Source organism: Amphiura filiformis, chromosome 14, assembly GCF_039555335.1.
Source record: "Amphiura filiformis chromosome 14, Afil_fr2py, whole genome shotgun sequence".
Lineage (NCBI taxonomy): Eukaryota > Metazoa > Echinodermata > Ophiuroidea > Amphilepidida > Amphiuridae > Amphiura > Amphiura filiformis.
The window spans coordinates 49,523,303-49,545,419 of NC_092641.1; the positions used below are offsets into that span (position 1 = coordinate 49,523,303).

General features: G+C 35.5%; 1 protein-coding gene across 3 annotated transcripts; it reads left to right on the forward strand.

The window, feature by feature from the left end:
- The first annotated feature begins 781 nt into the window (after positions 1 to 781).
- LOC140169067 (uncharacterized) lies at positions 782 to 6,532 on the forward strand. Of its 3 annotated transcripts, XR_011861338.1 has the most exons (4): positions 782 to 912; positions 3,321 to 3,694; positions 5,168 to 5,309; positions 6,329 to 6,532. XR_011861338.1 is itself a non-coding variant. In XM_072192347.1 (3 exons), exons 1-2 carry the CDS (start codon positions 804 to 806, stop codon positions 3,659 to 3,661), a joined length of 450 nt encoding a protein of 149 aa, XP_072048448.1. In that variant the 5' UTR covers positions 782 to 803; the 3' UTR covers positions 3,662 to 3,694; positions 6,329 to 6,532. The 3 variants fall into 3 exon arrangements, 2 of the variants coding, with proteins under 2 accessions (XP_072048448.1, XP_072048447.1); XM_072192347.1 differs by lacking the exon at positions 5,168 to 5,309; XM_072192346.1 differs by lacking the exons at positions 5,168 to 5,309; positions 6,329 to 6,532 and adding an exon at positions 4,264 to 4,387.
- The last annotated feature ends 15,585 nt before the right edge of the window (positions 6,533 to 22,117 follow it).

Here is a 22,117-nt window from a genome sequence, read left to right on the forward strand (position 1 = left end):
AAACAAAGAATTAAGTAGAATTTAGGGAAGAAACCCCCAACTACTTGGGATTTTATTATTATTATTTGCAGCCAGATTAGCCTGGCCTGGTCCAGTGGATTTTTATCCCAAGAATATCTTGGTTGTTAATTGTGTTGTCTGAACGAATATTCATGGAGACAATTGCTCCCATTTCTTTATGATGCAACTTGTACACACATGTCCATGAGTAAAGTACTGAGATATAGGCAAGTTATGTTTGAGTTCAATTTCAAGTAATGTTTGAGAAATTTGTACCAAAAATGGTTAGAAATGCTCAGTTTTGCCAAAAGAACCATAAAAAGTCAGATTTTCACCTAAATTTCAAATAGAAGTTGAAAATTTAAAAAAAATATTCAAAATTGAAAAAAATAAATTTTACTCAAGAATTATTTGTTACGGTGACTGAAGAAATTTGGGCGAAAAAAACTTTTCGGGGATTTTCTCCAAAAATGAGCAAGTTAGTTGGAGTACCTTATTCTTTAAAAAGTCTTGCATTTAATTAATGAAAGTGGTGTATGGATTTTTTTTGGCAGGATACCTCAAATTTCAGCATTGCTGAAAATTGGATGTGACTATATGTAAAAGCAAAAAAATGATTGATCCAACTAATAAAAATATGTCGTTATGTCTTATTTAAGGCATTGGTAAAATTCATATAAACTTTATCATTAGAAGACTTTAACTATTGTATAATGTGCTGTTAACTAATTAGTCATGTTGGTAAGGTGTTAATGTGCAAAATTTGTTTTTGTTGTTATTGTTTTAACTCAGGTGGAAAAGGAATGGATAAAGCTGAGCAGCAGTGGGAGGAATTTTGGGCTGCCAATGGAAACAGATACAGCAGGATAGATATTGAAAGATGGCATGCTGATATTGCCAATATAGCTGAAGGTAAGTATTGATATGACAGCGTTCAAGATCTTGGCACCATGGAAGCCAAAATGGTATGAACATAAGTTACTAATATTATGGTCAAATGAACTTTTTCTAGGGTGAAATTTTATGCAGATTATGAATATGTAATCAGAAATGCAAAATCTGTGTTGCTTTATTTTTTAATCAAATACATTACCATTCAGTCAAAATTGAAGATAAACTTGTTATAAGCAACTATTTTGGACACAACAAGTTTGCATTTTTATCTCAAAAGCTTGTTTGGTTTTTTGAGTTTTGATGAAACTAGTTAATTTAAATTTAATACCAGCATATTAACTTATTACATTGTACAAAATAAGGGCAAAGTCATTCTTCTACATTTTCCAATCAAATTTTATGTCAGAACCTAGACTATGCCATAGTCTATTTGTGATGTTAATCATGATGAAAGCATTCAGTTGAACTCGAAATTATACTGATATTAATTACATCAAAATACTAGTATAAAATTGAAAAAGTTTATATAATTATATTAGTGACAGTAAAAGTAAAGTGTTTACTAAAGGGCTTATATTATTAAATGCAACATATCATAATGTCATAATTATATTGTATTAATCGCGAAATTCCAGGTTAAAAATAGACTATGGACTTTCAATTTTAAACAGGATTTTGAACGGGCAAAGTCCCTAACACTCACACTGTCAATCATACTTGTTTAGAATTTAACCACAAGCAAATACAAGACGCGTTCATGCACTTAACTGACGCGTTCATGCAATTACACAACACAAAGGCGCGGGTAGGCCACATACTTGTGTACCATGTAGTTATTAATGGTAATGACAGGTACCGGAGGATTTAAACCATAACGAGATCGGGCGACCAATCACAAGCCAGATCCATTTAAAGATGCATTACATCATGGCCAATTTTAGTAGGCCAGATTTCCGACAATCTCATCCATAGAAGCTCATAGACAGCCGTGTTAAGCATCTCTGACCGCAATCCAAAGTCAGTAGTCCACTTGCGAAGCTAACAAACAGAGGGAGTAGGGTGACTGAAAAGAACAGATGTGAAAATCTATCAATTAATTGTGCACACATTAATTAAATCAGAGTTTTAAGCTTAAATACAATATCCAGAGTATGTACAATGGGCAAGTGGACTACGGGATAGTCTAGTCAGAACCTGGAATTTTACTATAAGTGGCCAATTTTCGGGAATCATTTGTCACTGGGACTGCAAATTTTGGGTAAACATTGCGAAAATATTTATCAAGTTATACTTAAAGTGATTTTTTAATGGAATAAACCTATTATTGTCTGAAAAATTAAATCATAAAATAAACAATGTTTAAAGGTTTAATAGGTGCAATCACATATTTGAAATCTACTGGGGAAAATTGTCAACAAATAAATCCCCATTTTTGGCCAAAAATGCATCTACACATTTTAGCCTAAATATGATATATAAATACAAATTTATCACTGTTTCCATACCTAAATACTTTTTGCACACCTTTGGCCCCAACTGGTGCCAAGATCTTTAATGCTGACATATAAGCATACATACATACATACATACATACAAGATTTATATAGCGCCTTTTACAAATAGATCAAGGCGCATAACAGTGAATGACAAGAACATACATAATAGTAAACAAAGCATAAAATTAATAAACATAATAATAAGATTTTAAGAGTTTCTTGAAACTTGTGATTGGCGTGCCTCCCTGATGTTACGTGGGAGGCAGTTCCACAGTGCCAGTGCAGCAGCTTGGAATGCTCTGTCGCCAATTTGAATTCTGCCAACATGAGGAAAGAGAAAAGTGACACTCTGGCAAACAAATGAAAGAGAAAATCAGAAAGGCAAAGGAAAAGAAAGGGGCAAGGAGCCTGTTTCTCACCACAATTTACCCAAAGCATGGGCCAAATAGTATAAAACCAAATTTTGGCTTGCTACAAGTGCACATTGTCCAAATGAAATTCTTATTTGAAAGCTCAAAGACTTAACATGTGCAGTCTCTTTAAGGAACATCATATAAATATTTAACTGACAGATATTACCGGATGAGGATGATGCTACCAGGGTTTTTCCCCAATATTTTTATTTTCCTCCCTTGACTAAGAATGCAGGCTATGCCCCTGATGACATTATGCAACTATAGCAATGATATGAGCACTCTCAAATTGAGGAGCAATTCAAAAATGCTGTAACATTGGCAAGATTTGACTGATAGATTCACAGTGATAAAAATATTGTTAAGTACAAGTGATTTTTTCAGTCACCAAGTATAATCATGGTTGATCTGACCTGTGTGTTTCATCAATTTCTATACAACAATATAACTTTGCAAAAACCAGTTTAAATAGCTTGCAAATAAAGTAGCCGTTGAAATTTATATTTTCTTATTCTAGATAATTCCGATCTCTCAGATGAAACTGACACTGGCAGTGCCGCTGAGTTTTTCTTTGTATCACAGAGGTTGAAAGAAAATAAATCACTCGGCACATACACAACATCGTCAAGTGACAGGTTATCTCACTTGACAGGAACACACCTGCATTTCTCGGAAGCAAGAAAGCATACTGCAGATAAGCAAATGCTGCTTCAGAGGAAAGAAGACATGTTGAAAATCCTGCAAGACAGTGTTCCATTTCTTTCTGAGGAGGAGTTTTTGAAGAAGGCCAGAAGCAGGCTGCAGACCAGAAATAGCGTACCCTCCAACAGGAGATTGAGGTTACCTGCTATGGCATAGAGAAGAGAAAGGTAGCACGGAGCAAAGAAGCTGGTGAGGAAACTGTACTTATTTTTAGGTTGTCAGAAGGAAGATTCCTTATGGCATCGCAGGTTGTGAGTATGGGTGTCAGTCAGTGTCACTCAGTGTGTGTGTTTCACTATGGGATCTTTCATGTATCAGTGGTGGGCAGGTTATATACAGAGGTCAAGGGTCATTTGAGGTCAACTTATAAAATAACATTATGTAAGATTTTGAGTTAAAATTTTGTCTCAAATGAACAGTTTAAATCATATTTCAACCAGTTTAATTCATATTTCATAGCTGCATTATGGGTATTGTTGATATGCAAGGTCACACACGGATGTCAACAGTCATTTGAGGTGAACTTATAAATGGGCTGAAAATTATAAAGCTGGTCTCACATGAACAGTTCAGATCCAATTGCAACCATTATTATGTGTAAATATAGGCTCATTTGATCCAATTTTATACATGTAAACTTGAACTGTACATTGTAGCTGAACAATGTATTCTTCTCATGTGCATTACACTTTATGAGTTAAACCTTTTTAGGCAGATTATCTGAAACCTGCACATTAAACGAATATTATATATTTTAGATAAATATTGCTCAGGATAGGGAGGGGCAGTAAGTCATCCTCAAATACTAGAAATACCAATTTAACACAACCAGGGGAGTGACATTGGAAAATTTACATAGCAGACTGACCTAGTACCTCTCCAATTATATATGATCATTTGCGTATGGCAAGTTACTCTTGAGGGCTTACTTAGTGACAGCACATTTGTTATATCTCCCAGGTAGAGTCCAACACCACAAAGTACTAGAAATGTGTGTCATAATTCTGCATATAGCATTTAAAAAAAAGTGCAGTGATTTATAGTGCGCTACGCACAGGCACAACGCCTGGACATTGATCCACAAGCCTCAGCACACTTTACAGGTCGTCGCTGACCACTATGGCCCCACACCATTCCATAAACCATTAAACAACAATTCAGGGACTTGCTGCTTCAAGAGCGCACACCCTAGACATACCACAAATAACCATCGCAACCAGGATCAGCTCCCGAGTTTCGTACAGGTTACAACAAGACAAATTAGCAGTGAGTTCCTTGTCCAGGGAAATTTCAAGCTAACTCAATTTTTCCACAAGAGCATACTAGGCATGCACCAGGGTTTGGAGCATACTAGGCACCACCAGGGTTTAACCAGCAACCTCTTGCACCATAGTTGAACGCCTTATGAAATTGGTACTGGCCCACCATCTGCACTGGAAACATTTTCTGTATCCAACTTTCTCTTTAAGAACTTTGTGAAAGTATTTTTAGCCCCAGTGTCCAGCATTGTGGTGCAAGAACAGTTCTATATCCTCCGAATACATCTTATCAGTGGGATTTGCACACTTCACTTGCTGTATTTTTCCTGTTTGTACTGGGGAAAGTCTGGATAACTATATTTTGACATGTTCTTTTAAAAAAACATCAACTTTTATTCTATAGATCCCAAATATGAGGGTGCACCTGCAGAATTGAAGAAGAAAGCTGTTGATTTGCACATGCTAAGGAAAAGGATCGCAGAAGAAAATGACCTTGTGATATTACATGGACATATGTGATAATCTGGAATGTTAAATTGCCGCAAGTATGTGATCCTTTGGTAGTTATTAATTAACTATAGTGGTATTAATGCTGGCTGAGTAAATGGAAGCGATCACTCATTTCTGTTATCATAATCCCGTACCCGTAACCATACTTGCTACATAACCCCGTACCTGTGACCCGTCCATCTACCTTCTTGTCCCCCTTTCATTTTTCTTTCCATATTATCATGTCCACTAGTCACTGGGACGTAAGTATATGGCTTTGCGCCGTTCATGTGCATGCATTATGCACGCGGCGTCTGGACAGACGTACACTCAGAATTAGTATTATGATGTCCTAATAATGTAAAAACGTATAAGGAAATATGCAGCAGTTTAAATGCCTAAAAATATAATAGTTAATAAAATATGATTGAGTCTATGTCAATGTTACCTTCATACATGGCATAATCAGAAAAAGTGCATCTGCATTTGGATGTCCCAGTTCCAAGTGTCTGCCTGCCAGCAAATATAACCATGGAGTGTTAGACACCCATATTCTAACCATGTGTCCAGTTCTGAGTCTCTTCCTGCCAGCAAATATAAACATGGCGTTTCAGGCACCCATATATATTCTAACCATGGAGTTCCACACACTCACGTCTGTACATAACCAACTTACTGTCAAGGTCTGCTTATTACAAAATGGGAGGCGTTATACCCCTATATGGGTCAAAGACACTGTTTATGAAACTTAATCAACTATGGAGCTCCATGGTTGCAATCAGACTCTACACTGGTATGTGAATAACATGCAAACCTGCACAATTTGAATACAGATATAAATGCACTCATTCATTCCCATTAGATTTGAGAAGCCTACTTTTGTCAGGCAGTCTGGTGTCTGGCAAAAGTGTCCGTTGGTTGTAATGCTCTTTAATTAATTAGGTGCATCTATGTGAAGTCCCTTGATGATGGTTTGTAAGAATTATTAATTATTAATCTTATTATTATTATTATTATTATTACATGTATTATACTAAATTACTGTCTTATCTTTTTTTTGCATTATATTTTGCAGCCATGCATGACCGGTGAGCTGGAAGTCAAGAAGAAAGGGCTTGCATTTGTAAAAGGTGCAATTGACAAAGGTAGCTCCATGTTAAAGAAAGCTCTTGCACATGAATGGGATAATGATGAAGACTTCAACCAGGACTTGCGCATGCTGCTAGAGACACTGCACAAAGGCAAGGAAGTTGGCATTGATGGGGAAGACGAGGAAGATGACGAGACTGACGATGACGAGTCTGAAGAGGACGACATAGAGAATGGCGACATTTAGGGTTTTGTTAAGTAGCCAATACATAAAATCTAACATGAACAGGATAGGGTCCCATTTGTGACCACGATCTGGTCCATGGGGACCAAAGGCGGAAAATTTAAAACTGAAATAGAAAAAAAAATATGGAGTAAAAAAACAATAAAATACATAAGAAAATAGACATCAAAAAACGTCATTACTTTAGAACCAAGTATGCTAGACCTTGGTGTTTGCAGTAAATGATAGCCTATTGTATGTTTAATGTAATAATTACAGTAACTCAACTTTCAAAATGCCTCCTTTGGCCCCCATGGACCAGATCGTGTCACATTTGTTAATCACAACACCCTTTTTCAAATGCATGTATTTCTGTTATATGTTAAGTATTCAAATTTCTCGCATCACATGCATTCAACTAATATACTAGTTATCTCATAATGTGATAATCTCCAATTATCTACATGGTGTCCCATAATGGTATGTACCGTGTTTGGAAAAATGATTAGAAATAACAAATCAACAACCTACAAAAAATCAATTTATGCAATAATAGACTGGCTCTAAATAATTTTGGAAAAATGGTGTTCATAAGAGTTGGTAACCAGCTTCTTTTTTTTTTTTTTTTTGGGTATGCTGAACTCGAATCTGTTGTCTGCCAAGCAATATTTTGAGACCGTAACCCTCAAAAAGACCCTCAAAATGATTCCATAGGATTGTGAGGGAAAAAATAATTTTATTCAATAACACTTTCAAACATGTCAAATTATGCCTCTGGTCCCACGGATCCCAGAAATGTAATTTTTTAGCGTACAACCTACCATTAAGAGGTTATGGGCCACAGAAGGTCACAGGTCGATTTGCTTGTTGTGTATGGATCAAAAGTTGCTCCAATTTGCGTAAAAACTGAAGCAAATTGTTTGCCTAGCTTAGAGGTTTCAGAAAAAGAATAGTTTGCGATGTCTAGTTAGCATGTTACACCATAAAGCATCAAAAGATATGTAGAATTCCATAGGATTCAATAGAATTTGTATTTATTTATCATCTATTTTCTGAACTTGACATCGTAGATAAAAAACCTATTCTTTTCCTGAATCCCTTGAACTTGAGAAACAGTTTGCATCCATTGACAAAACAATTTTAATTTTTCAGCCCTGTATAACATGTGAATTAGCCTTGGACCTGTTGAGCCTCACAACTTTATAACTTTTATGTCCTACATGCAAATATGTTTCTTTTTTGTGGTCCTATAGACCAAACAAATAAATTGACATGTTTGTAGTGAATTTGGTTCAAAAATAGCGTGAAATATTATTAAAGCACATATTTCCAAAATAGAACCAGTCTATAAATTGATGGACATGCCTTCTACTCGACTCATTCTGTTAATTTCATTACAATATCTTAATCAATGGAAATTGGTTTTGTTTTATTTACAATGCAGAAGACTTATAATGCATAGGGGCCACTGTTCACTGACCAGAGGGTATCATACGTGACCAAACATACAAATGGTCTTTTATCATGACTAGGCACTGTATGTAAAAAAGGAAGGTTTTATTTCAAACTCTAATGGTGACCTGCAGGTCAAATTGCTAGAATTGTACATTAAACACACCTAAACAGACACAATGCAATTTGCAGGCAGCAGCTTTTAATCAGCGCCAATATTGCAACATTGAAACAAACAACTATACAAACATCCAATCAACTCAACCCCATCCCCAGTAGGCAATGAGGATAAAAGAACTTCTATGGATTATGGCCTTACACTCGGCCACACATGCTCTATACCCAGAGGCAATGAGGATCATTTTGAGTTAGGCGCTTCGAATCGGATTATGAGTCATTTACTTTGCGAGGCCTTATTTACGTGCTCCACATAATTATCGTACATCGTGAAAACAGTATCTAAAACAAGGAAAAAGGGCATAGATCATATGTAATAAACCAAGCGGGCAGCCATGTTGGAGGACAGTTCTAAGATATCCTAGAGGGACAACAGGTCTCTGGATCAATTCCACAACCATTCATACATATTGCCTATTTTATTGTATTATTATAGGACAAAATTTTATTTAAACGAGGATGACTCTGTCATGAGTGATGTTGTATTGCATACTCTCAATACCTGGCACAACAAATCAGTGTTTTGGGTTCTTTGAGACAAATTACCATTTGTTATGACAGGTTTTAGGGTTTTCAGACATTGCAAATACTTCTTTATTGTGCTTTTTTGAGACTTTTTGGTCACACATGATACACCCTGATCCCCAATGACCAGTACTGATCCATCTGGGCTTTATCACAATCTTTCAATCACTGCTACCGCCATATGGTGTAGTTCATTAGAAAAACACCAAATTTGGCACATATGTAGTGCGTGATAAGGCAAATAATGTTTGGGACCTACATGTACATATATATTATGATGTTGGATATTTTGCATTTTCTTGGATTTTACCATCAATTTTACTCAAAAATGTCCATATTAATGATATTTCAATGCCTTTAACCTGCTCAAGGAATTACTGCAAAAAGTATCTTCTCTTTCAAGTAGCTGCTGGCAGTGGCGTAACTAGGGGGGGGGGGGGCAACATGCCCCAGGCGCCACCCTTAGGGGGCGCCAAATTGATCAATTCAGCATCAATCCTGCGCCCCTCCAAGCGATGCTTTGCACGCATTTCAGCACAATATCAATTGAAAGAACATTTTAAGACTGATATTCAACTTCTAGTAACCAAAATTAATTAGTGGTAGGCCTTATTAATTGTTTCAAGAATTGGGGGGCATTATGTATCCCGAGTCTAAGATATTCTCGGGGAGGGGGTGTAGGGGCGTAATTTTGTTTTTGCCCGGGCGCTACCAACCCTAGTTACGCCACTAGCTGCTGGTTTATTAATATGCATTGTACATAAGCATGCTGTGTGGCAAAGCCACTTTTGCATTTCACATGATAAACCCTACACTACAATGATTTGATTAAAAATTACTGCCAAAGGACAGATATCATATTCCATACAAGGATTACTTCATAAGTTAGTAACAATCGACGTTTAGTGGATGTAAAAACTGGACACAACACAAATACACACATAACCTTTTAAAATAACTTAATGCTGAACATGGTCAATGATTTTACATACTTTAGATCATTTTGGCTGAACTTGGAATCCACCATTTTCAAGTTATACATAGAAAAGAAACAAATTGCCTGGCACAGATCATTCAGGGGACACCTTATGTAATATTTTACTAAAAATAGTTGTTAAATGATTGTCATTGCGATTAAACATTGACAGCATTGTTCAATTCCAAAGATCAACTTGTCATATTGAAGCTGATCAAATTGTTATGAATTTGGCAGAGTGAATGAATAGAACATTTTGAGCAAATTTTGTTATTGTATGCTTGTGATATATGTTTCAGGCGATCTTTCATTTCCACCAAATATTGATAATAAATTTTACTTCCTGGCGTAGATGTTAAAATTGTGAGTGGGACGAATCGTGCCTAAGTGGGATTAATAAATTTCACCAAAAGCGAATCGTATTCTTAGTTGTACAAATCAGGTTGATCTATTGTATACTATAGCTGAAACTCTGAATTTTCTATATTACATGTCCTATACTATTATATTTGATACCAATAAGTAGCTGTAGTTATCTTCTATCCATTTATACCAAAAACTTTCCACACACGATATCACTCTCTGGCGTAATTATTTGAGGCGCCATCGCAAAATTGGGAAATCACAGAATATTACACACAAAATATAGGCCATTGTTGTTATTTCTACTCTAAAATCCTTGAATTCAACTGGAGTTTTCACTAAATAGTATGTGGACTATAGCTTATATACCAAGTATAGAATCTAAAGCCATAGGACAAGCAGTAATTTTTACATAAAATCCCCAAACCAAAAATGAGTGCTATAGTTAACACATAATTGAATGCAGATTTGTCCCCACATACAACTCTTTGCGAAGCAGTGGACACTTTTTGAATTTAGCATGAAGCTTGATAGCTATAAATACCTGTTTTGAGGGATATATCAATTGTTTGAAAACATGCAAGTATTGCAAATAATTGGTATACATTCGCTTCTACAATATACATTTTAAATGAGTGCTCACGAATGTTCTCAATCTTTAGAATAACCAATAATGGTAACAAGATTTTCGAATGCCGTTTACTCAGAACAGCAATTTTGCGTATTAAATCACTCTGCCGTGTTCATAATGATATGTTCTTTCAGGAAATCATATTTTGTAATAAGCTTATTATTTTATTGGGTTCAAAATAGGCTGTGGAAATGAGATAAGAAAGTGTTTAATGTTTCATGAAAATATTCAATCTTTAATAATAGAATAGAATTGCTTGTAGCAAATTTGGATGTCATAACATGTGCTTCATTTTACTCTTTGCAATGTAGATAATATCTGGAAGTCATAAATAAGTTCACTTCAGTTGTAGGACCCACAATGTTAATGTGCAAGCACTTATAAACTGTCCTACAAACAAATAAATATTTGAAACAATTTGTGACTGACCTCTGAAATAGCTTGACAAATAAACAAGCCCATTGCATGGTTCTGCCAAATACAATGAGAGCTTCAGACAAAAGACATGAAAGGAAGAATGATGCAACTTTACACAATTCAATTCAATCAAATTCAATTCAATTAATCAATCTTTATGATTCAAAACACAACAATACAATAACAGCAAAAACATACACATTTGAATGAGGAGATGCTCAGAAGGCCACAAAGGTTTGAACAAACACCCCATTAACCCTAAATAATTTATCTTATAAACTGAATGTGCAGAATACACAGTCACCCTACTCCAGATGAGGCATGGTAGGAATGTTTTTGTTTTTTTTGCATTGGAATGTGCCAGTTAGTAAAAATGTGCCAATTAGTAAAATGCGTGCTTAATGGTGTTGTTGATGGAGACAATCTTGAATCAGAACAAACTGATGAACTAGCTATAATTTATGTATGATGATAAAATGTAAATTCTAAATTGTAAAGGAACATGATAAGGTTTCTAGTAAATGTAGGCTACAAAATCTAACTGCATATAAGCAATAAATGTTTTGCCTGTTAAATTTACATGTTTGCTGCATGCCAGGATTTATTTTGTGAGCTGCAGGTGCAAAAAAGTCAATGTGATGTGATCAAGCAAAATCTGTCGGAAGTCAGAAATAATGATTTTGAGATATAGACAAACAAAGGAAGTATTTCCTTTTGTTTCCTATTGTTTTGGAAACTCTTTAACTGTTCATAAATTTTGAACTTGTTGTCTGAATTCAACAGATTTCTGCAATATTCTGTTTATAATCCTATAAGAAACTGAAAGTTGATTAAATCCGACTTCAGACTGATTTTGCTTGATCACACCGAAATATGTGAATTTTCCTTCAGAAATGGCTCATTTTCAGGGGTTGTGTTTTTTTACAGAAAAACTACAGACACGCGATAGATCTGCGTGGTTTTTTTTTCAGATAGGCATGGGAGGTTGTGTTGCATCCTCACACTCCCCTAGCTACAGCTGTGGTTGTAGTATACATACTGTTTTGTTTTTGTTTTTGTTTTCAAAAATGGTGGCCTTTTTTCGATGGGAATACAAAAAGAAATTTATGATGATGATACTTTGTCAGTTTTGCCATGATTGCTGCTCCTGTGGCCATGTTGGTTTCAAAGGGACAGGTCTCACAAACAGGAAGTCCTGGGTGGGATCACTTTCCTGTTTCTTCTTTAAATAATTGTTCAGTTTTTGACAAGAATGTAGTGAGTATAAAAACCTGTTGACATTGTAATGATTCGCCATGGTCACACACTGGCAAGTACATTTATTTAAAAATCAATGCTTTAAAATTTATGTGAGATTTGTTTTAACTCCAAGACCCAATTTGATACCAGGGGATGAGAAAAGCTTGTATGTATATTTCAGGGAACATACAAATGCGTGTTAAAGGAGTATTATGTGATTCTATACCATCCTCTTTTAATGGCATGTTTGAGTAGATGTCCACAAAAAAGTTTATTCCCAAATTTTCTGTCAATTCCAATTTTGCATCTGTGACTTATGCATGATTATTGTGTATTACACTGCTCCATATGCTACTGTACTGTAATTACATTCTGTTAACAGAACATATATAAATTTCACAATGTTTTTGCTAATCGAATAAATCTGCATAAATGTGTTTTGCATGCAAACAGTATTATAGTAGCCAGAGGTTTCCAGCGGTATAAAAATTTCAACTTTTTTGTGAAAACTGGGGGATGAGGCTATGGATCACAAAATGCTCCATTAATACTCTTTTTAGACTATTTATAGTTGTACCAGCGAGATTTGTAGGCAACAGAATCAAATTGCCAAGTTGATTAAAACAGGGTTTTCATGTAAGTTTTAAATTTTAATAGTCCAGTCATGTGGATGTTCAAGTATTTATACCTGTTGTATTTTCTATGGGATTGACTTGTTAGGTGTAATTGGTAAGTATATATTTATAAATTTTATTGTTTTTGTTTGTTGCCTAAAACCAAACAGGTGCTTGTGAAAGTGCAATATCTAGAATTGGGGTGAAATCATTTAAGATGTATCATTTATTAGATTTTGTGTTAATTAAGATTTTTCATTCTCAGCAAAACTAAAAATTGTGATCTGATGAAATTGGTGGTGCCCATTCCCAATGGTCCTTTAAATCATTATGATAGGTGGTAAGTTGCTAAATGAGCAGTTTGTAATTATTCTTTAGTACATGTTGTAGCAATTAAATGTGTGTGGTATAGACAGTCACAAAACATGATGTAGATGAATACAGGTGTTGAGATTTTGTATAAAACTGGAACCGGTGTTTAATTAATGATGGAAATATTAGTTGACGTGTACAATACAGCACATACATGGTAGGTGGGACGATCGTACACATCAAAGGAGTGTACCGTAGCATGTACGGCCGAAGTTACCAAGTTTGGTTTTTGGTAGGGACGTGACATGCAGTGGCCAATGGTCCTAGTAAATTTTCCCAAAAAATTTAAAGTGTGAAAAATTGCTATTACCTGAGAAAATACATGATATACCAAGAGAAATACTAATATTTTTGTATAGAAATGTATAGAACATGCATTGGCCACATGTGTAATTCGAATAGGAACCAATGTGAATAGGGAACCAATCTGACATGGAATAGAGACAATGACAGTTATAGCTAATTATTACTTCATCATTTTGTTGTTAAAAATAACAGGATTTAATTTAGAGGAATTCAAACATGGCATTAATTTTTGTTATCTGACAATTTTGTAATGTTTGCTTTATATCAATGTATAATTTTATAAGGGCTGTTGTCGAGTAGAATGTTCATTGTCGGCAATCGTCAAGATCTGATGTTAACACGTTGTCGACAAAGTAATACATTCATAAAGTCCAAATAGAGACCTTGTTGCACATTGTTTATGTACAACATATCAGAAGCTTACCATTTAATTAATTATTAATCCCCCTATCATTGGTCAATTATTACTTGGTAAATGGTAAATAATTGGGATCTTAAGCTTATCTCTAGTATTTTTAATGACTAGTCTTTGTCGACAGTGATACATGCTTGTTTGACAATCAGGAAAAATTGCTTATGGACAACAGCCCTAAATTTTATCGACTTTAATTACAGACAATAAAAACTATGTTCAAATGTTTCAGAATTGGGGATTTTTTACCATGATCATGTGATCATTTATGAAGAGTTACATTGTATATGCTAATAACAAGAAAATCTGACATTAAATATGGAATTTTTTTCACAAAGTGCCAAGACTAGTCTGAAAATGGTCAGCATAAACCACTAAATATTACCTGGGGTGTATCGGGACGAGGTGTCAAATAATTGTTTGATAGAACATGTATTTTCTATGACTTCACATTATCACGCTATGGTGCTCATAATATAATGAATTTTCCTGAATAGTGAATTTAAGCGGGTACATTTCTGCATTTGGGAAATATTGTTCTGTAATTATTGGGATTCAATGTAATATTTTCTTAACTAAAACACCAATAAGTGTTCTTCAGAACTGAAATGCACTTGTAAAATATGTGCCACTTTTGAAAGTGGGAGGAGCTTTAAAATGTGGTTATTAAGAGTGGTACATGATGCCAAATATACTCAGAAAGTTCAAATGGCCCTCGGAGGTCAAAATTGTTATAAAAACATACTGTACACAAAAAGTTCGCATGAAGTTCATTGCACAACCAGAAACGTAAAGAGCTGTTTTTACAGTAAGTTTAAAATATTTCACCCCAGGAGGCCATTCAAACTTCTGAATACTACATGTACAGGGACCATATTTTAAGCTCATATCATTTTCAAAACTGGTACATTACAAGTGCATTTCAACTCTCACGAACCACAGTTGCTGACAAAGTTGAGAACATATCACCTCAACCAGAATAATTTTGATAATTGTAGGACAATATGGCATAGATTTTGAAACTTTCTCCCCACAAAGCTCTTCCATTTAGGCAAATTCACCACATCATAAACACCATCATGTAAACTCATGGAAAGCACATTTGTACCAAACATTATTTGACACCATCTCCCGACAAACTCCAAATAATATTTAGTCTGCGCGGTTTATGGAACCCTTTCAAACTAATCTTGGCACTTTGTGAAAAATATTACATACTTCATTTCAAGTATGTACTATATAAAGCTGTGATATGAGAAACTACAGCATATATATTTATACTATGCAGATTATTGACAAAAAATACAATTGATAGGTGAAAATATTAGAAAGTAATTATATCAAGTGCCAAGGAGAAAGTAAAATGAGATATGAAGGGAGAAATATGTAGATACCAATATAAAAAAAAATAATTTTACATAAGTAACAATGTAATTTATCAGAAATATGTTAAATATTATACAGGGTGTCCCAGAAAAAGACTGTGTGAATAAAGATGAATGTAAGGTCGAGGAATAGACATCAGAATCAAAACATTTAAAATGTAGCGCATAGCCTATTTCATTGTCGTCACATACAAAAATTTATTTGATTTGGTTGACTGGTTGCAAAAGAAATTAACAATTACATTGAGAAATTTTACTCCACCTTGTATTCAAAGAAAATGTTGATTTAAATTTACCAACTTCAAAAAGATTGTTGGAAGTGAGAATATTTCCCACCTTTCAGATGAGGACCAAAAGGCCTGTGAATGGGAGTTAAAATATGATGAATGTTTAAGGTACTCCAAAGTATGCCCAATGGGAAATCCCCAGGTAACGATGGTCTGACAGTCCTTTTTTTTTATAGATTTTTGGGGCAGACTTTGGCAAGTTACTTGTTAACAGTCTTAACACTAGTTATAATGAAGGTGAGCTAACCAACTCCCAAAAGCAAGGTGTAATAGCACTTATTCTTAAGAAAGCTAATGATAAACGAAGAGTTGCTAATTATAGGCCGATTATATTATTGAATGTGGACTTGAAAGTTGGATCTAAAGCTATTACTACCAGAATTGCAAGCGTGGCTCAATAAGTGAATGATCAGTGATTATCAAACTGCATTATTAAAGGTAGATATATTGGGGATGCAGTTAGAACTGTTGCTGATATCATGTATTTCACTAAGGAAAGAAATATTCCAGGCATTCTGTATGGACTTTGAGAAGGCCTACGATTCAGTTGACCATGAATTCCTTTAAGTTATGGAGGCTTTTAACTTTAGCCCTTCTCTGAGGAGTTGGATCAAGATGTTTTATAATGACATCAGCAGTTGTGTTATGAATAATGGAAGAGCTATGGGATATTTCTCCGTAAGGCATGGGTTAAGACAAGGGGATGCCCTCAGTTGCCAGTTGTTCAATCTAGTGGTTGTGAGAAATTTTGTAAGCCAGCTGGAATTCTTTATGCATAATTCTTTATGCAACATTTATATCAACATTAATGAAAAATATATTTCCAAGTACTGGGCATCGTTTTTACATGCAAGCTTTCATTTTGAATATTGTGCAGGTTTTCAAATTTGAACACAACCTGATTAACTGTTTTGCAAGAAACAGATTGTTAAAAAAGAACGAAAAGGATTTCACAGAACAAAATATGAAGCCCATTGACAGTTAACCACTATTATAGTGTGCACAGTGTTGAATGAGCTTTCTTTCAAACTTGTAATGAAGTGAATTGATGCATGCATTATGTAATCGCTCATTTCTTACGCAATCAGTCAAAAGCGATTCCAGTAAAATTAGCGTATAAGATGCAGAATAAGATGGGCTACATGCTGAATTTTTTGATTCGATGTGTCTATTTCTCGACTTGCATCCAACTTCATTAAGCCCGGTAATTTTTTCTGGGACACCCTGTAGTGAATAGATTTCTGGAGTTTACCAAACATTTCTTACAGAGGACTTCTTTCTTGTGTACCACATATTACATTTTTTGGCGACACTGAAGAGATTATTTCAGCATGATACCCTCCGAAATAGTTTCCTTATAATCTGTGAGCAGTAGACTTGTATTACTAAACAAATAAATATACCAATAACACTAAAAAGCAGTGACTCTTTTGTGTGTTTGTCTTATCTGGTTTGTGAATTTGTGGTAAGTTAAGGCCAGTTCATAATATTATTTCTTGCCTATTTGATGTGGAATTAGTTGAAAAGTGTTAACCTATCATGCTATTAAAATGCTTTGCTTCTAGTGAACAGATAACTACCAACTTTGTGATTAAAATTATGACTCTGCATACTTGTTCTTTGTCTTTTGTACTTTTCAATATTAATTCCATTTGATTGCCTGAAATAGAAATGAGGCTTCTGACTGTTAACCCTAGAACTACTGAGCCATATTTTGTAACACAGACTACGAAAGAGAGGGTCAGGTCCTCTATCCACTGATACCAAAATAAGTACAAACATTCCCCATGTCGCTATGACGTCATACGTGAGGGCACCCATGCAAATTTGCAACAGCGAAATGAAAATCAAGTTGGGCCTCACCACCACCTCTCCCTATGGTCATCTTTGATGGCCAGTCGTATTCCCAGGTAAGGTGCTGAGGTAAAAATTGTATCACTAAAAATCGCACACAGTCATTTCTTTAGGACAGATTAAATATCTGGGGGAGTATACCCCCCCCCCCCCCTACGTAGTTCTATGGTGAACAGAATACCGTAGCATATTAGTAACAAGGTATAACACACAACATTCTTTACACACCAAAGACTCGCACAGGCGAGTCTCGAGGAATATTACTGAATCATCAAGCCTTCCAACACCCCCTCCAAACGTGCATGCAGGGGCCTCTGACAGTTCATTATTGTTAAAAGTGACTACCAAAACATCTCTTGTCAGTAATTGGATTAATACATGGTGTCTCCCAACCGTTTTGTCTCCCTAATTGGGGGCAGTGTAATTTAGACTGTGGGAGGTAGAGTTTATCCATTTTATTTAGTATGGAGTAGGGGGCAGTACAATAATTAAATGGAGTTTAAGCTTAAATACAATATCCTATGCACAATGGGGCAAGTGGAGGGGTGTGAAAATATGGGCCAGGAAAGGGGGGAGGGAGTGTGGGGGGACTTTTGGCACACATTCATATCATGGGGGCCCTTTCAAATAAAACACTCAAAAAAGGTTTTTGGAAACAGTACTTAAACACTTAAAAATATGCAATTTTTATATATTATTATCTAGACCATTTAAGGTTTGCAAATTGGGATTCCAAAAAATTGGCATATACAAAGGGGTGGGAGCAAAGATTTTTTGGCTGGCCATGATGGCGCGAGAGATTTTTTGCATGCCAAGAGGAGACAAATGATTTTTACCAAGCCGTCTGGAAATGGGGGGGGTATACTGGTAATTATTGCACCTTCCCTAGCTCATTGACCCTTTCATCACAGTGTGCCCTTTGGAATGTTGCACCCCCCCGTGCCTTCCCTATAGGGGCCTACATGCCTATGAAAAAGTCCTGGCTACTGTAATGCCACTACAGGTTTTTAAGGTGCCTCTCTTGATAAGTGCTCACCCCTTGGTATTCTACTGTCTGGTCCAAATAACGCTTGTGTCCCATTCCCCCCCCCCCCCCCCGCTTGTCTACCACCCCACGGTTCTGCCACAATGGAGCACCGGAAGTGACGGTAGCCATGATTTTTTCGGGGGGGGGGGGAATGTGGCGGGGTTGGAATTGACAAAAATGGTGATTAATTATTTTAAATGGTGAAAAAGCAGTTGCGTAGCCATGTGAGGGAAATCTGCCCCATGTGAGAAGTTTTACAACCCCCCATGCTGGTCAGCCTGACTTTTTTATTTTTAGCCCTTGCACTCTTTTATCAAATTTTTGACAATTTTGTCAAAGCTCGCCCTCTTTGAAAGTTACATCCCCATCACCCCCCCTCCCTAAATAGTCCTGTCTCCGACATTGTCAAAAAGGCTTTAAAATTTTAAATTTTGGCAGCCAACCCAAGGCAAACATATTTTTAAAAACCTCAAAACCTGGCTTTCGTCCTGACCCCCCCCCCCCCACCCGGTTCTGCCACAACTGATTCCCAGTAGCCTATATAGTAATGGAGCCATTAGCGCCAATCTGGCTTAAAAATGGGGGGGCAGTCGGCATGGTGTCAAAAGTGCCTGAAAAGAACAAAAATAGGTAATTTTGCCGAAAGGTGGAGGCATGCTCCCCTCCTCCCAATTGATGCTCAATAGTGGAGCCATATTTTCAGGGGCCAAGGTGACTTTTTTTTGGGGGGGGGGGAAAAAATTGACAAAAAATGATGATTGATTATTCACAACGTGCAAAACAGTTGCGTAGCCAAGAAGGGATGGGAAATATACTCCACTCCACCCCCCATGTGATAGGTACCCCCACCCCCTTAGTATTTTAATATTTAAAAATGCCCGATACCTGACCATGTAAGTACACTGTGTCCTGTGCCCGCTTGCCCCACCCCCTGTAACGGTGCATGATGGAACTACAAACTGAATTAGGGGACGGGAGGGGTTCAATGGACAATACATATGTCATAAAATAAAATATAAACATAAAACAAGGCAAACTAATCATTTAAAATGCTTCATAACGATGCATTCACGTTTTATGGGCGTTAAACTTGATTAGTCAATAAAGTAGCATAATAAGCTATAGAGTTTAAAGGCAACTTTAACTACGCAAAATTTTAACGCCCAGAAAAGGTAAATAACGAACGTTTACTTATTTTTTCTGGATTTTTTTGCTGAGGATGGTAGTTTATAGTGTTTTACTGCCAATTAAACCGATTTTTAAAAAAAATTTCAATTCTTTTTTTAATTAAAAAAAAAATCCATAATTACAAGAATTTTCATTTCGACAGAAATCGGTAAACGAAAGAGCGCACTGGAATACATTTGGTTTTATGGGTACTAGGCACCTTCCATAACTGTCGCTTTATGTGTATTTTTGTTGAAAATAATTACCAATTGAAGATGTGAACACTTTTGCAGCATGTTTAAATAGAGAAACGTATTTTTAAAAAGCACTTTTTACACGTTTTGTATACCAATTTCTGAACTAAAAATGAAGTTCGATTTTGTTGTTGTTTTGCGTTTTGTTACCTGCTTTAAATCTCTGCTGAAATAGCGCCATCATTAACACTCTCATACAAACTATATCGTTTTCACTACAGTGTAAATTGTATTTGTAGGTCAGTTGATTTGGGGCAGGGTATAGAACGAGTTTATAGGGGGGATCATCTTAGAAATTGTTACTACTTGATTACTGAATGCAAGATGTTAAAACATAAAATCTGACCAACTATTAAGGGCTACGGCCCAGCTCTGCCCGAATCAGATGCTATATTGTTAGCTATTGTTGGTGGACCGCATCTGGATAGTTGACAGTGGACTAGCTTCGGTTGACAAAAAATCTTACCACGGGCAGATGACGATCAACTTTCCACAACGGTATTTTGACCGAAGTTTGGGATTAATTAAAAGCTGAGGATGGCTAAGCCTAAAGCCCAGTGTAAGCATGCATGGTAAGCCGAGTGTAAGTAAATAATTTACATGTTATTTCTCATTAGTCACAATAGTGAAATTCTCATCTCATGCCTCACGTCGGGCGTCCGGCATCACGGTGTAGGTATGTCGGATACACAGTAGGAATGTTCAGGATTCTATTTACTAGTTAGTTCGAGGTCAGTTGCTCAAACTCATACTGATATTCTCCAAAATAGGCCTAGGGCCTATATTGCAGAGTAGTGAAATTCAGCTTGATTCAGTGATCCGAGCGCTATTAAAGTGTAAAGAATTAAAATTGTTTTAAAGGTTGTGCAATAAGTATGAGCCCTGGTGGGAGGGTAAAATTGGGAGAAGAGGAAAGAAAATGTTGGAAAGCCGAAGGGGGGGGGGCAATTTTAAAAGTTGATATGCATGGTGGCAAAATATTGTACAGGGTAAAAAAGGTTCAAAAGTATAAAATTTTGTTTTGTTACTAACAGAAAACCTATGATGTGTTAGGCTACTGCAATGAAATGATTAGTTTCCCATCACATTTTTTCAGTGAAATATGAAGTCATGATTTCATTATTCATTATTTTGAAAATATTTCATTATTGTCAATAATGTCAAAACTTTCATTTATATGGCTATTACCTATATTGTTGATGAAACACCATCTCAAAACAGGCATTAATGCTTAGATCATCATTACAGACATTTTGCAACAGATTGAGAAAAGATTTGAATTTGTTTTCATTAAAATGAAAAGAAATTTGCAATTTTGTAATCACTAGAAACATAATGAAATAAAACTAAAAATACCATAATTAAAAAAAAAAAAAAAAAAAAAAAAAAAAAAAAACTGATTATGATCAGCAGGGGATATCAAACATTTTGAGAGTTTCAATTTTGATTATTTCCATCTCAATTTTCAGGTAATCAACTTTTATACGAAAATAATGAAAGTTTTGGTCAAATTGAAAAAGTTTTGAGGGCGGTGACAGGAAACTAATCATTTCATTTCATTAGCCTTATGCTGCGGCTGCCTAAACTGAGATGCCTACATGGTATTCAAAGGTCATTACATATTTTTTTATGATTTTTATGACATTATCATTCAAATCTTTTTTTTTCCATTCCCTATACAAAACAACAATGGCATATTGAATTCATTGTTAAATTTCAAGGTTCGAATCCCGGAGGTGCCAAGTGACTTTGTGAAATTGTTCATCTTCTCTCCTTTTTGTATCTTCTTTAACTTCCAATATCAAAACCAGGGTTGGGTGTTAGGGTTAATATTAAGCTATTCAATGAGGAGGTAGTTTCTGTGGCACAGCCATAAATGCTAAGCAAATTTCACCAGAAAGATTGAGTAAATTTCCCTGTAAAATCTAGACTATGCCATAGTCGATTTTTGATAAATAAAAAATAATGTGTTTTTTGATCATTATGAATACATTCAGTTGAACTCGAAATTATACTGATATTATTTTATTACATCAAAATACTATACTAGTAAATACTGGTTATGAAAAAGTTTAATTTATTATTAGTGACAGT

What these genes read in the sequence shown, in the direction of transcription:
- LOC140169067 (XM_072192347.1), top strand. Translation starts at nt 804, where the DNA reads ATGGATAAAGCTGAGCAGCAGTGGGAGGAATTTTGGGCTGCCAATGGA. An exon ending in TATTGCCAATATAGCTGAAG is followed by an intron (nt 913 to 3,320) that starts GTAAGTATTGAT and finishes TTCTTATTCTAG; the next exon opens with ATAATTCCGATCTCTCAGAT.